General features: G+C 48.2%; 2 protein-coding genes across 14 annotated transcripts in view; one reads left to right on the top strand and one right to left on the bottom strand.

The window, feature by feature from the left end:
- LOC134409982 (major facilitator superfamily domain-containing protein 1-like) overlaps positions 1-14,519 on the top strand; it is a 319,448-nt gene that overhangs the window by 236,263 nt on the left and 68,666 nt on the right. The gene's annotated exons all lie outside the window — the stretch shown is intronic.
- MAPK8IP3 (mitogen-activated protein kinase 8 interacting protein 3) overlaps positions 1-14,519 on the bottom strand; it is a 72,350-nt gene that overhangs the window by 21,294 nt on the left and 36,537 nt on the right. For 5 of the 13 annotated variants that reach the window (XM_063143602.1, XM_063143603.1, XM_063143612.1 and 2 more), the window contains 5 exons: positions 11,443-11,460; positions 8,052-8,109; positions 6,158-6,310; positions 4,306-4,387; positions 1,911-2,062 (listed from right to left, as the gene is read on the bottom strand). In XM_063143602.1, coding sequence (XP_062999672.1) covers positions 1,911-2,062; positions 4,306-4,387; positions 6,158-6,310; positions 8,052-8,109; positions 11,443-11,460 — 463 coding nt within the window. The remainder of the gene's footprint in view (positions 1-1,910; positions 2,063-4,305; positions 4,388-6,157; positions 6,311-8,051; positions 8,110-11,442; positions 11,461-14,519) is intronic. The other 8 variants (XM_063143604.1, XM_063143607.1, XM_063143614.1 and 5 more) reach the window with 5 other exon arrangements.

The following is a 14,519-nucleotide window of genomic DNA, read 5'->3' as shown; positions in this document are numbered from 1 at the left end:
TTCATATAACAAAATGTCGAAAATGTTTGTTCACAAAGATATGTGGAACAAAAGGGAACTAGATGTTTCAAAGCTTTTTCACCTAATTTCTTATAATGAGGAAAAACCTTCACCCAGAATTGGTCCAGTCTATGTTCTTTGAAAAATGATTTCAATGAACCATCACAAGTTACGTCAACAAGTGCATATCTTGCTCGTCCGCAGATAGAGTTGTTAGTTGTACATCACCACATTCAAAAGGATTCCTTCCCCATGAGTTTTCAGGATTAGGTGAAGGGAAGTAACCTCTGAAGCTAGTCGCTAAATCACGCAGGTGCTCAGTGATGTTATATTTTACTTCTGGTAGGAATTCACTGTCAGTGGACTCCAGAAATGAATGGTGAATATGTGAATGGTGCCACGGACCCCCTGGGGTCCACGGACCATCAATTTGGAACCACTGCTGTAGATAACGGAAACAATGTGGGATGGAGACATTCCGTTGAATTTTGCATTTTCAAAAGGGGAGGGGATCCCAACTTTTCTTCCTTTTTTGCAATCCTGGCAGCAACTCCAGGTGAAAGCTGAAACCATCACATCACCTTGTAGATGTGTCTGCAGACTCCACCTCTATCATTCCATCTCAAGGTTGTGATCCAAACCTTTCTCACCAGATCCAGCAGGGCTCTTACATTCTTATCAATGAAGCTGTAAACAGCTCGGATCGCCATTACCCCTCCCTCCCTGTTGGGTTCCTCCCAACAATTTCTCTCTCTCTCTCTCCCTCTCTCTCTCTCTCTCTCTTCTGAAATGTATAAACCACTTTTCATGGACAAGGGATCTCAGATGTATAAACCGCCTTTCATCCACAAGGGATCTCATACACAACATTGGAAACCAGCCAACCAATCTAATACTAAAAACAACAACCGTACATTTACAAATCAAAACAGCAACTCTTCGACTAGCATGCCAAATGGAAACACAACCATCAATTGTGTTTGGAAATAAGTTACATTTAAAATGGTGATGGTGCAACAGTAAGAACACAGGAACATTTAAAAAAAGCCCTGCTGGATCAGACCAAGGGTCCATCTAGTCCAGTATTCTGTTCAGAGTGGCCAACCAGCTGCCCGTGGGAAATCCACAAGCGGGACATGAGTGCAACAGCATCTTCCCACCCATGTTCCCAAGCAACAAGTACACATAGGAATATTGCCTCTGATACTGGACATAGCATAGAGCCATCAGGACTGGTAGCCATTGATAGCCGTCTCCTCCAGAAATTTGTCCAATCCACTTTTAAAGTGGTGGCCATCCCTACAACTTGTGGCAGTGAATTCCATAGTTTAACTATGCGCTGTGTGAAGAAGTCCTTCCTTTTATCTGCCCAGAATCTCCCACCAATCAGCCTCATGGGATGACCCCACTGGGTTCTAGCATTATGGGAATATACCCGGTCACTATGTTCAACATCTAAGGTCCTCCTCCGGGTGCCTACTCCGAGAGAGGCTCGGAGTGTGGCAACGAGGGACAGGGCCTTTTCGGTGGTGGCTCCCAGACTGTGGAACGATCTCCCTGACGAGACTCGCCTGGCGCCAACGCTGCTGTCTTTCCGGCGCCAGGTTAAGACTTTCCTCTTTGCCCGGTTTTTAATGCTTTATGTGTGTATGTTCTGTGTTTTAGAACTTTAAATTTTGTATACTTGTTTTTATCTCAATTTTAGAATTTCTGTAAACCGCCCAGAGAGCCCTGGCTATGGGAGCGGTATATAAATGTAATAAATAAATAAATAAATAAATAAATAAATAAATAAATAAATGGGAGAGGGAGAAAAATATCTCCTTGGCCACTTTCTCCACGCATAATTTTGCACACCTCTATCATGTATAATTTTGTACACCTAACAATAAAAAAAACTCTGCTCTCACCTGATCATCTCTGTCCACCTGACAGCCTCTTGCAGCTCCATCAACCTTTCCTTGTATTGGTTGCGTTCCATCAAGACCCGGGCCATCTCCACGCGGGTGAACCGCCGTCGCTGAGCGATGGGGATGTTGTCCTGCAGAGGGGAGGAGGATGGCTTCAACCAATGGGAAATGGAAGGGGATGGAGGTTAGTAAAGTGCAAAGCCAGGAGACTAAGGCATAAAGGTTAGCTTATTCTGGGTATCTTGTACAATCCCTCTCCCTACCCCAGACGTTTCTTAATTCTAGCCAAGGAGAACCAAGGCGCAACCCCGCAAAGCAAGGAAATCATCGCGTCTGGAGGAGAAGCAATGAGCAAAAAGCCAGCTTGTTTTATACAAGCTTCCGAGGTAAACAAGTCAGCATTCAAATCAACCAAGCCTGCTTACAGGAGTGAGATGTTAATATGGGTTAGTCAACTCATATTAATTCCATGCACAGACAAAGTTAATTCAACAGGCCTGAGCCTAATTTGGGGACAGTGCAAGGTGATGCAAAAGTGGAGGATTATTTAAGGAGAAGACAGAAGTAACAATCTTTTAACAATGGCCAAAGCAACCCTTCACCCGCATTGTGAATTCAGCCCTAGCCTCTCCGTTCCGTTGCACTTCAGGAAGAATGGCTATCATTTTTTTTAAAAATTAAAAAATAAATCGAAGCAGATAGGCATTTTTACACATGTTTGTCCTTCAAAAGCACGTTCAGAAAATTTCAAAAACAGTTTCAGAATTTCTCCAGGACCAGGATTGTGGAGGGAATGTCAGTCACTTTATAGGTGCTGGCCAATAGGCGCCTACCACACCCAGCTGTACTCCAATATGCTGGAAACTTGCAAAACTGGGAGAGAGGGCCCTCCAGAAAAGAAGAATGTACATGTGTTATCAGGGAAGCAAAAATGCATTCAAACAATCTGTTCAACACTTAAATTGTTATGTCTGTCTTCATCCTACATTCAGAAAGAAAAAGTAATTCTGGATCTAAACCAATGGCGTCTGCATGGGTGTATCAACCATATTAGCAAGTCAGTACTGAGACACATACTAGTAGCTCACAGGATTCAAACCATCCGGCTTTTCTCTACATAGATGTCCAGAAACACAAGTGGTGGGCTGCCAGGGGGAGCAGCTGCTAGGGTGGAAGGCTTGGCATCTCTCACCCAGCATGGCCAAGCTTACATGGTCACACTCATCGTCTGGATGGTTCCCTGGGGGAGATCCCAGCGACCACTGAGCAGCAGACAGAGGAGGACAGGTTTGAAATGCAGCCCCTTGCGTCATCCTCAAAAAGGCTGGGCTAAAGGCTAGTGAGCTGCAGATTAGGAGGCCAGAAGAAGTACTGTGAAGCAGTTGGAAGGCCAGTTATGAATGGAGCTGAGCTGAAATAGCCACCCAACTTTTTCAGCCTGTTCATAGGCTGCAACAACGGGGTACATTTCAGTGAGTGTAGACATGAATGGACAGGAAGTGTTTGCTCCACTTATCAGCAATGACATTCCCACTTCTCACTGATGGCTGGCATTGCTTTCCTTTGAAGTTCCTTCCTACCCAGAAGAATGAGGACGGGATGTACATGTTCCTGCTTCTGCCCTCACTTGGAGTTGGCTTCAGGATGATGCTCTCACAATGGGGCCAGAAGCAGGGAGAAACGCTTTTGGGGAAAGGAACTTGGTACCTGGCAGCAAACTTCTGCCCTCACTCGGAGTTGGCTTCAGGATGATGCTCTCACAATGAGGGCAGAAGCAGGGAGAAGCGCTTTTGGGAAAAGGAACTTGGTACCTGGCAGCAAACTTCTGCCCTCACTTGGAACTAGCTTCAGAGTGACACTCTCACGAGAGCAGGAGCAGGGAACAGTGCTTTCAGGGAAAGGAACTTGGTGCCTGGCAGCAAACTTCTGCCCTCACTCAGAATTGGCTTCAGGATGATGACAATGTTTCACGCACGTGGCGTGTGGTTTGTTTGTTTTTAAAAGCTGCTGTTTTGGGTTTGCAAGTCTTGGGTTTGGGTCTTCTGTTCACCCCAAGAAAGAAGCTAAAATTAGCAACACGGACACCCTGAGATTTTCAGCACAAAACCTGCAAAGTCAACTCCACACAGTCATGTCTTGTCATGACACACCTTGTCTGTTCCAATTTTCGCATGACCACACCCAGACACATGTAGCCCTAAAAATGCAACAACCTGCATTTGAATATCACCATGTTTAGGGCTACTAGTGTCTGGCTGTGATCATGTGAAAATTAAAACAGCCAAGGTGTGTCTGGATACCTCACGCCCCGGAGGTGAATCAAGTAAATAAAGAAGAATCCCCCCTCCCCAAAAAGAACCCCTCATTCCCTAGGCATTTTAATAATGTAATATACCAATTCTGTACAGAGATAGCTGCTTACATCCTCCACCTCGTCTTTGGGTTCTCGACGGGCGACGATCACTTCCGATTTCACTCTGGAAAAGAGGGTGAAGAAGGTTAAATGCGACAGGAGTTCCCGTGGAGGCCACGCCTTGGCCAGAAAGACACAGCCCTGAGCCTCTGGTGGGCAACTAGTTTTTCCCACAGAGACATTCTGAGCAGAGAGGGGGCATGCTGTGTTTACAAGCTCTCCCGCTGCAGTGCAAGACAATAAAGAGCCCTGTCAAGTCATCCACAAAACTTTATTCAGCAAACAAACATCTCTTCGTACCTGGAGAGAGTTTAAACACCAGGAACTTTCCTCTAGGCTGAAACTCGGCTAACTAAGAGAGACAGTTGTCCTTTCAACAAAAGGGAAGGTCTTCTCCCTGAGTCCCTTAACTTCAAGGAGGATTCCTCTGAAGAAGCTTTTGGTGAGAAGTTAGCCGAGTAGATCGCCTCTCGCCTTCTTTCAGCTCCGTCCGTTTGAATCTGCGATGGACTCTGGGATTGATCAACTCTGACGTCCCTTCCCCCTCTGAGGATTGCTGAGTTCCCACAGAGTTGTTAACGTTTTCACTGTTAAGGTCTGGTGAAGATTCATCCCTGGCTGGTGAAGAGCCTGGGAGAACCTCCTCCCCGGGTTCCTGTGTAAGCTGGAACATTTCTAGCCCTGTTTCTTCTGGTTCAGAATCTTGATTTCGATTGATAGCCTGAAACCCCTTCCCCCACAGTAAGGGGAACAGGCCTGATCATGACAGGGCACTGCAACTCCACCCCAAAAAGTGGCTTGGTGAGTCCAGGGTCCACAAATGCCACTTAGTCCTCTGCCTCTAGGTTGCCAGTTGAAGGATAGGAACTACCTCTCAAGGGGCAGAATCGATCCAGGGGCTGTCAGTTGCTGACTAGTAGCTGGGGGCATTTTCCTGCATTCAGTGCAGAAAGTGTACAGGTGGGGAAATTGTGCGGGGAAGTGTTGTAGCAGACATCAGAGATGTAGAACAACTCAGAGCAATTAGCGTTCACCAAACAGCTATAAAGAATGTCCCCAAAATGCCAGCTTCATAGGAAAAGAGGATATTCTTTCAGTCCTAATTTCTCCCACCCCACCCAAGAGATGCAACCTTTAGCCGTTCTACCAAGAATTACAACCTAATCGTTAAGGTGAAAGGAATCTGAAACCAGAGTAGGGGCGATAAGCACTAACATGGAGATGGTTGTAAAAGGAGGGTTAGATGAATTCATGGAGGGTTAGGCTGTCAACAACTACTAATTTGGGCAGCTGTAAAAGGGGGAGAGATACATTTATGGAGAATTCAGCTATCAATAGCTACTTGTTTGAACGGCTGTAAAAGGGGGTTAGATAAATTCATGGAGAATTCAGCTATCAATGGGTACTATTCATATGCGTTGTTCCTGTGTATAATGTCTGTTTCTGTATTTTTATGTTTTTAAATTTTGCATATTGTATTTTTTTAAAAAAAAAACTTTGTAAACCACCCAGAGAGCTTTGGCTACGGGACAATAAAGAATTGATGATGATATCCCAATGGCTACATGCTACCTCCATTACCAGGGGCAAAATGCCTCTGTATGCCAGCAGCTGGGGAACCCGGGCGGGAGGGTGCTTTTACACTCATCTGGTATTTGTGGGTTCCCCGCAGGCTCCAATCAAAATTACTTGGCTGTTTTTAAACCTGTTTTTTTGTGTTTTGCTTCGTTAAGGTTAGGCGTTCTAATCAAGGCCGTCCTGTCTATTTCCCTCAATGGAGAACTCGCCGAATGGGCTTCGAGCCGAGAAGCCATTCAGGGAGTCGGACGCTCACCTTTTCAGCTCCTCCTCGAGTTCCTTGATTCTGGCTTCCATCTTGGCTTTTGCTTGCTTTGCCGCTTCCAGCTCTCCTTTCAATACCTCCTGTTCTCCCGTGAGCTGATCTACCTTGGCAATCAAATCGTTCTTCACGATGTTCAAAGCGTTTCTTCGGGGCAGTGAAAAGCAAACAGAAACAGAAGCATCTTTAGCCTGGAAGGCGTCACATGGCGCTAGAGCTCTCTATGTAGGAGTTTTCGGGGAAATGGCCACCAGTACAATAAGGAAGAATTGGGGGAGGACAGTGGGCAGGGGGAAAGACCTGTTCCATAAGCAACGTCTCAGCTAAAAAAAACACACACCTCACATTACACTACAGCAAATTCTGGGAGTTGTTCTGGGATAGCTTCCATCATCCCCAGCCAGCAAGGGCAATGATTGAGGATTATGGCCATGGTAGTCCAACCCCATCTGGGGACCCACCGTTAGGAAAAGCTGCAGTGTAAGATGAAGTAGTGCAGCTTTTTCAGAGAGAGCTGAGAGGGTTTGAAAACGGGGTGCCGCCACTGCCCTTAGTGTGTGCACATTCACTCGACTTTCGCCTCTGGTAAACGGGTTTGGCAGGTTGTCGCCTCATTTCAGAAACCTGCAAAACCTCTTTGGCCAGAGGCAGCAGTGGAACAAAAGAAAGGTGTGTACTCAAAGGGAACAGGTGAACAGAATTGTCCCCAAAATGAATCAGACCTCTGCTAGCGAAACTGCCTATTGATAGGTTTGATGCTTCCTTGGGGCACTCCAGGAGGACCAATCCACCTCCACCACCCCCTACGACAGCTTTTCCTGGTCCCTACCATGGGGGATAGGATGTGCTTCTTTGAAAACCAATGAAGACACTTGCAGCGTACTGATGCTGTGCCGTTTCCTGCCTGGGATCAAGGGGACTGAGCTGTCATCCCTAGTGGAAAATGCAGCCGGCGTATGCTGCCCTGTCTTCGTCCACAGAGTAAGCATTTCTGGGACTGGGACAAGGAGGCAGAGAGAGGGCCTTTGAGCAGAACTAGGCAGGCAGCCCACTCAAGGCGGGTTGTAATGCCCACCACTGGGACTTTGCTTTCAGCAATCGAGCAGAGCGATGCTCATCACTGTGGGCACTGCTATCCGATTTCTCACAAGAACCCGAGATGTGACCCTTCCTGAAACCACTCTCTGTCCTCTTTAAAAAAGAATGTCTTAAAAACCATTGTCTGTCTCCAGGTGGGGGGAGCAGTCCTGCAGCCCCTAGACACTGCCTGAGGGAGCCGTAGGATACTTCGGATTCCTGGATACGAGGTTGGAGGCAGCGCTCTGACCTCGGATCCGGGAAACTGCGCTTCATCCCTCTTGCAGCCGGCACAGAGAGGGGGGAAAGGGGGCGCTCCAGTGGGTAAGGAGGGGAGGAAACTGGAGAGGCTGGGATACAAGCTATCCCAAGTCATCTCCAGCCTCCTTCCCTTCTCGAATGCCCCAGCTAGATGGGCAAAAAAAAAGAAGCCCATCTAGCGAAAATGCAGAATGGGAGAAGTGGCAGAAGCAACGATCACCTCCGCTGCTCCTCCTGCTCTTCACTGGATGCTTGTAAGCCTCCGGTTTTGTGCCCGAAACAGCTTAAGTAGAATGTCCTTTTCAAACATTCTAAAATGTGCAATGTGAAAAAGCTCAGTTTTGCAATAAGAGAGGTAACTTGAGTATTGCTTCTCCCAGATTTTGCAGAAACGGAAGCCGCTTGTGCACTTGAATAGTCCGGGGGCGGGAAATGTTTAACAGGCAAAACAGCAACACACAGGTCTCGTCTGAAGCTAATGACGTACATGCACTGCACAACATAAACAAACAAGGCAAAAATACTTCTAGAAGAGGAGCTGGTATCTTACTTAGTTTCCAGCAGCTGCGTGTTCTCCATCAACAGATTCCCCACTTCTTTGCCCATCCCTGGGGGGGCGGAAAAGAGAAAATGGTACAAGAAGCCACACAGTTTTGCACTGCCCTCTTTAGAAAGACAGAATCTGGTGCTTCACTAGCCAATTCTCCATATTTAGGAGAAGGGGCCTTGTGGTTCAAGAGCCTGCAAGGGTATGTTTTGCTGCACAGTGCAAAGAGTCTCCCATCCCCTAGAAGTCATGGAACAGCATCAAAATGTCTGAATGCGCAGAGACAGATCCATTCACTCACTTCCTTCAGAGGCTGGGGCAGAAGAGGCAGCTGCACTGAAAGGTTATTCCCGGATCTAAATGTCAGATCTTGGGTTCTCCATCATATGGAGGGTCTAGCCAAGGACCGATTTATACAACTCCTGAATTTAGGGCAATCCTGCTTGTTTTCAATCTAGGTTCAAGAGTGTAAGCCGTGTCAACAGTGTTTCATAAACACAGCTCAAGGTTCGGCACAGCCGGCGAAGTGTAGTGGTTAAACCGTCGGCTTAAGGAGACCCGGGTTCAAATCCCTGCTTAGCCAGGGAGCTCGCTGAGTGACTCGCTCTCGGCCTGGCCTACCTCACAGGGTTGTTGTGAAGATAAAGGGGGAAGAAAAGGCCATGTGTGCTACTCTAAGCTACATAGAGGAAGGGCGGGATAAAACTGTAATAAACAAAACATAGTGGATAACTTTTTTAGAATACAACCATCAAATTGTCCTGTTAGTCTGACCAGGCTGGGCGTGGGGAACAAGTGGCCCTACAGATGCTCTTGGACTTCAATCCCCATCTTCCCTCACCATTGGCTATGCTGGCTAGGGCCGATGGGAGTTGCAGTCCACACAACACTTGGAGAGCCTCAAGTTCCTCACTATCCAATGGTTTCTACCTAGCCTCCAAGCAGAGAGATGAGCAAGCTGCCTTAGACCAAGTCTAAGGTGCTTGGGAAGAGTTTGTGGGCAAGGAGTTTAGGGTGACCATATGGAAAGGAGGACAGGGCTCCTGTGTCTTTAACAGTTGTGTAGAAAAGGGAATTTCAGCAGGTGTCACTTGTATGCATGCAGCACCTGGTGAAATTCCCTCTTCATCACCACAGTTAAAGCTGCAAGAGCTATACTAGAGTGACCAAATACAAAACAGGGCAGGGCTCCTGCAGCTTTAACTGTGTGATGAAGAGGGGATTTCACCAGGTGCTGCATGCATACAAATGACACCTGCTGAATTTTCCTTTTCTACACAACTGTTAAAGATACAGGAGCCCTGTCCTCTTTTTCATATGGTCACCCTACCTAAGGAGTTGAACCTGTTGGACCCTGAGTCTAAGCCCATGTCTGTTTCTGTCCCTGCCCACCAGGTATTTAAGGTGGGGCTGCCAGAGACTGTTGGGGAAGTTCATCGTTCCGAACGTAGTTTGCGCTAGCGGAAACTAAGTTCTGAACTATGCTCAAGAGAAGAATCCAACTCAAGCTACGTTGGTGTAAGCACAGTCACGGAAGCGATTGTGCATTATGCTTGTGCAGTCCACTGTGCATCGCTCTTGTGCAACCCGCTGTGCAATCTGTTGAGCAACCGCTTGCACAATGGAAAGATTCAGAGGAGTTTGCGGAATGACACCGCTGGATACGGCCCACTGAGTAGAAAAGCAAACAAACAGCGGGGTGTGAGCAGAGAGGAGGTGGCATTTCGACCAGAGTTGAAATCTTTAGTCCACCGGCAAGCCCATGGGGTAGGACTTGCAAAGTTAAGGAGAGTCTCCCTCTCTCAATGCAGAGCATTCAATATAGGCGGATCACACTTTCCGTCTCATTTCCAGTTGTAAAAAGTAAATTAAAATCCTTTCACCGTCACTCAACGTCCAGCACCCACACCCACTTCCTACATCCAAAACTCTCTTCCACTTCACACTGTGTAGAGAAACATTCTTTTGCTGTTCGTTTAAGCTCTCTTTTTAAAGGACGACGACGGACGTACACTCAGGACAAATGAAAAGTTCAAAACAAGAATCATGGCGGCGTACAAAGAATGAGAGCACATCACGACACACTGGAGCGGCACACGGACCTTCTTCCCACAATGAGATGGGATGGGCGGATGATGGCAGAGGCAAGTCCCCCAGCGAGAACGGAAAAGAAGCAGCAGTTGTGTTTAAAAGGAAAAGAGAGAGAGAGAAAACAAAAACCCACTGCAACAGTCAACAGGAGAGGAAGAGATGAATCCCTTGTGATGTTTCAGACAGCGTGTGGTCTCCAGGCCGTTGCTCTCAGGGCTTAGCACAAAAATTCAGACCTAAATCTATAATGAGAGATTAAAAACACCAGTTTGGCAGCAAACTATAAGCCACTTCACACATTACTTGGTGGCAAACCCAGGTTTACTTCTGAGTAAAGACTCAGAAGGGAACCGCAACCAATCCCAGCTGCCCAATTAATGTGCCCGCATGATGGTTGCATTCCTTCATTACATTTCTCGTTGAACACCCAACGCAGAGGAAGGAGTGCCTGGTTTCTGGGCGACCATCTGGGTGCTGGAGCTACTGCCCCGCCCTACTGGTGGAAGGCGACCAACGCTGGTCGCCTTCCACCAGGCACTGCCCACAGATTGGCCCCAGAGTGACATCTAAGTGACGGCAGAAAAGGTAAATCCCTGACTTTTTCAATCCGCAGCTTCGTGGGAAAGCCCCGCGGTGGCTGCAAAGCTGTGCCTGCATCGTCTAACTGATGCAGCGCAGATCCGCAGCCATGTATATCCAGCCCCCTGATGCTGACTCCACCGTGAGGAAATGGTTCCCCACTGCAGAAGCCACGACCAGATGCTTCCCCACCTGTAGAAAAAGCCGAGCCTTAGCCTTTTGGAATACAGAGTGGTTTCTAACTCCAGGGCTTTGAAACACTAAAAGCAGAGCTTTGGATTGTGTGTCTGGAAAGCTACAGGGAGGCCCTGTGCCCATTTCGACCTAACTGATGGGAGTCCGTTGTGTCTAAACTCCTCATCCGTCTAGGGGGAAGCTGGTTGTTTTTTGATTTACAGTTCCCAGAAGAAATTCCATGGGAAAGGGACACATTTCACGGCCGCCTCCCTCGACCGCATCTTGCGAGCTGCTTGAAACATCAAAGTGGATAATCACCTACATCCCCCCCAAACAGAAGAGCGCATTTCCCCAAAAGGTGGCAATTGAAGAATGATCGACTTCTTCTCCACAAAGCAACTTCATCACCATCACAGGAACAAAACGAAACAAAAGTCCCAAGAAATCCCAAGGGGGTGGGAGGTTGGCGGAAAGGATGAAGAGATGCTGAGTGAACAAAAAAGGGGACGTGGAACACCCATATGTTTAAAAATGGCCTTCGCCTTACCAAAGAAATCATCCCGTACTATGAAAGTCATTCCGTATGAAAAAAGGAGGGAGGAGCAGAGGCACAGAAAGAGATAGGGACAAAAAAGAGAGAAAAAGGGGAAGAAAAGAAGAGAGAGAGAGAGAGAGAGAGAGAAAGCAGCCATTAAATACAAATCTGTAAACAGCAAAACGGCGAGGCTCTCTTTGCCTGTAGGTGTGCAGAAACCAGTTACGCTGCAGCAAGACCCACTCTCTGCCTGCCCCCTTGGATCCAACTTAACCGGGAGGGAAGATTCAGATTTTGAAATAAATGGATCGAGCAGCGAGTTCCGGTGCCACCATTGTTCCCTACTCTGCTGGGGCAACAGTCCTTTATGCCTATCATGGCAGGCAAACAAAATGACAGCATGGACAAGGTTAAAAGGGGGGGGGACAACAGGAGACAAAGGTAAAATTGGGGGCTGGGGGAGGATTGTGGGAGGGGCCCCCTTCTGATTTTGAAAAGGGCTACTGCCAGGGAAGGTCCCCCTCCCTGGGCATGTTTATGTAACAGACAGCCACCTTGGGTTGACCATGAATGGAGAAATGCCAAATGAAAGGAACCACGTGCCCCATTTTGATTGGGTTGGAGCCAAAGATTCCTTTCCTCCAATAGGAAAGCTCCATTTTTTAAAAAAGTCTCCTTCCATTAGAGCAGCCTTCCTCAACCTGGGGTGCTCCAGATGTGTTGGACTGCATCTCCTAGAATGCCCCAGCCAGCAGAGCTGGCTGGGGCATTCTGGGAGTTGTAGTCCAACACATCTGGAGCGCCCCAGGTTGAGGAAGGCTGCATTAGAGGAAGGGAACCATTGTATTCAACCCAACGTTACCCCCCTTTTCCCGCTGATAAATGGCCATGTTGTTCATGGGGGATCCTGCTAAAAAGAAAAGTCACATAACACTGTGATAACATTTCCAACATGGCCATTATCAACCTTCACATGGCAGCAGTAATCTCCACTCCCACCTTTACCAGGAGAGGCCCAGAGGGGCCGCACTCCCAGGAGGAAAGAAGTCCGGATGCTCCATTTTTGGTAATGAGATTAATGTGCACACCCGTCCAAGATGACACGCACTTATCGGTGGCCAAAGCAGCACATCATGATAAACCATCTTGCAATCAAATTGAAAATAGTAAATTTTCTTGCTGCTTTTCGGTCACTCCCACAGGCCACCGAACAAGCTTAAAGAGGGTCCTTGATTTCATTTGTCAAAACAACCCAGCTCGGCCCTGAGAATGCCAGTGCGCCTGTTCGTAATATCAAAAACAGGGTCTGCTAAGAATAAAGAGGCCCTGAGTGGATTTAGACCACAGTATCTCAACAGCTCCTCCGCACTGACAGCAGTTGTGTACGGAGAAGCCGTAGGCCGCCGCAAGAGGTTATTTAAGTGGCGTCTGGCTTTACCACTCTGTCTGGGGGAATCAGAGGAATGGTAATGTTGGAATAACCATCAAAGGCTGCAAATCAGGATTTGGTGAAACATTTTTATGTCGAGGACGGCACCCCCTTGGAGGTCGTCTGTCAAGAACCACATGCCAGTGCTTGGGGGGGGGAGCTGAAGCCAAGACTGGGTGGGCCCAGCGCTTTTCTCTCTCTCTCCAACATTGGGTGGGGCCAGCGCTTTTCTCTCTCTCTGCCACCCCTTCTCTTTTTTCTCTGTAACCCATCTCTCTCTCTGCCACCCCTTCCCTCTCTCTCTGCCACCTCTTCCCTCTCTGCCACCCTTCTCTTTTTCTCTGCCACCCCTTCCCTTTCTCTCTGCCACCCTTCTCTCTTTTTCTCTGCCACCCCTTCCCTTTCTCTCTGCCACCCTTCTCTCTTTTTCTCTGCCACCTCTTCCCTTTCTCTCTGCCATCCTTCTCTCTTTTTCTCTGCCACCCTTCTCTCTTTTTCTCTGCCACCCCTTCCCTTCCCTGCCACCCTTCTCTCTTTTTCTCTGCCACGCCTTCCCTTCCCTCTCTGCCACCCTTCTCTCTTTTTCTCTGCCACCCCTTCCCTTTCTCTCTGCCACCCTTCTCTCTTTTTCTCTGCCACCCCTTCCCTTTCTCTCTGCCACCCTTCTCTCTTTTTCTCTGCCACCCCTTCCCTTCCCTCTCTGCCACCCCTTCCCCCTCTCTGCCACCCTTCTCTTTTTTTCCTCTGCAACCTATTTTTCTCTCCCCCCCCCCACACACACACCTCCATGCCCAGCAGGTTGCTTGCCATTGCCAGTTGTTTGAACTGCTCCTCTGCAGAGGGCTTTCTAAGTTAAGTCCAGGGTTGCCGGTTGTCCCCCCCCCCTTCTACAGACAACCACCCCATGCCTGATTTCAGGTACCTGTAGAAAGCTTTCGAGCCACCCCTGCGCTGTCTCCCCTCAAAATGTTCCACCACTGCTTTTAAGATAAGCAACAACTGGGACATAAGAAGAACCCCGCTGGATCAGACCTAAGGTTCATCCAGTTTAGCATCCTGCTTCCCACAGTAGCTAATGCCGCCACCTGGACCAAAGAGTGATTCCGGTGGATTTTGTGAGACGCTTTTTCTACCATCAACACTTTAAATACTGCACTTGTTAAGTATTATCACGGATATCAGCCAATGCCCTAAAAAAAAAAAAAAAAGGGCAGCTCAGAGGTGACTTAACCATAAAAGCAGAGCACGAGGGATACTGTACCATGGGAGAGGGGGCGGGATTGCCAGAGAAAATCGGAAAATGAAACCTCCTAGTAACAGGAGGTCAACGCTTGTCAGAAGCTGCTGGGACTAGAACCAAGAACCCATTGGGACTAGAGGCCAAACCCTTCCCTGGGCAGTAACGGCTTCCTCAACTCTGCTCTTCAGAATATAGACTGACCAATGCCTCGTATACTGGTGGAATGGATGAGCGGCCCTCTGATGTACGAAGGCTTCCAGGGGGCTGTCTTCACGGCATCAAGTTGGTGCAGGGTGGTACCAAGTTATTAAGCTCACTGCCCTGCTCCCTCCCCTTCCCGCGGCTTCCGCCGACCAATGGCAGGTCCCCTTCCACCCGGGAATGCCCCCCAGAGCAGCGCCCAAGCGAGGACAGACGGGG

The sequence above is a fragment of the Elgaria multicarinata genome, chromosome 17 (genome assembly GCF_023053635.1).
Source record: "Elgaria multicarinata webbii isolate HBS135686 ecotype San Diego chromosome 17, rElgMul1.1.pri, whole genome shotgun sequence".
Lineage (NCBI taxonomy): Eukaryota > Metazoa > Chordata > Lepidosauria > Squamata > Anguidae > Elgaria > Elgaria multicarinata.
Note: the sequence above shows the minus strand (reverse complement) of the source record. Positions and strands in the feature narration are given on the sequence as shown.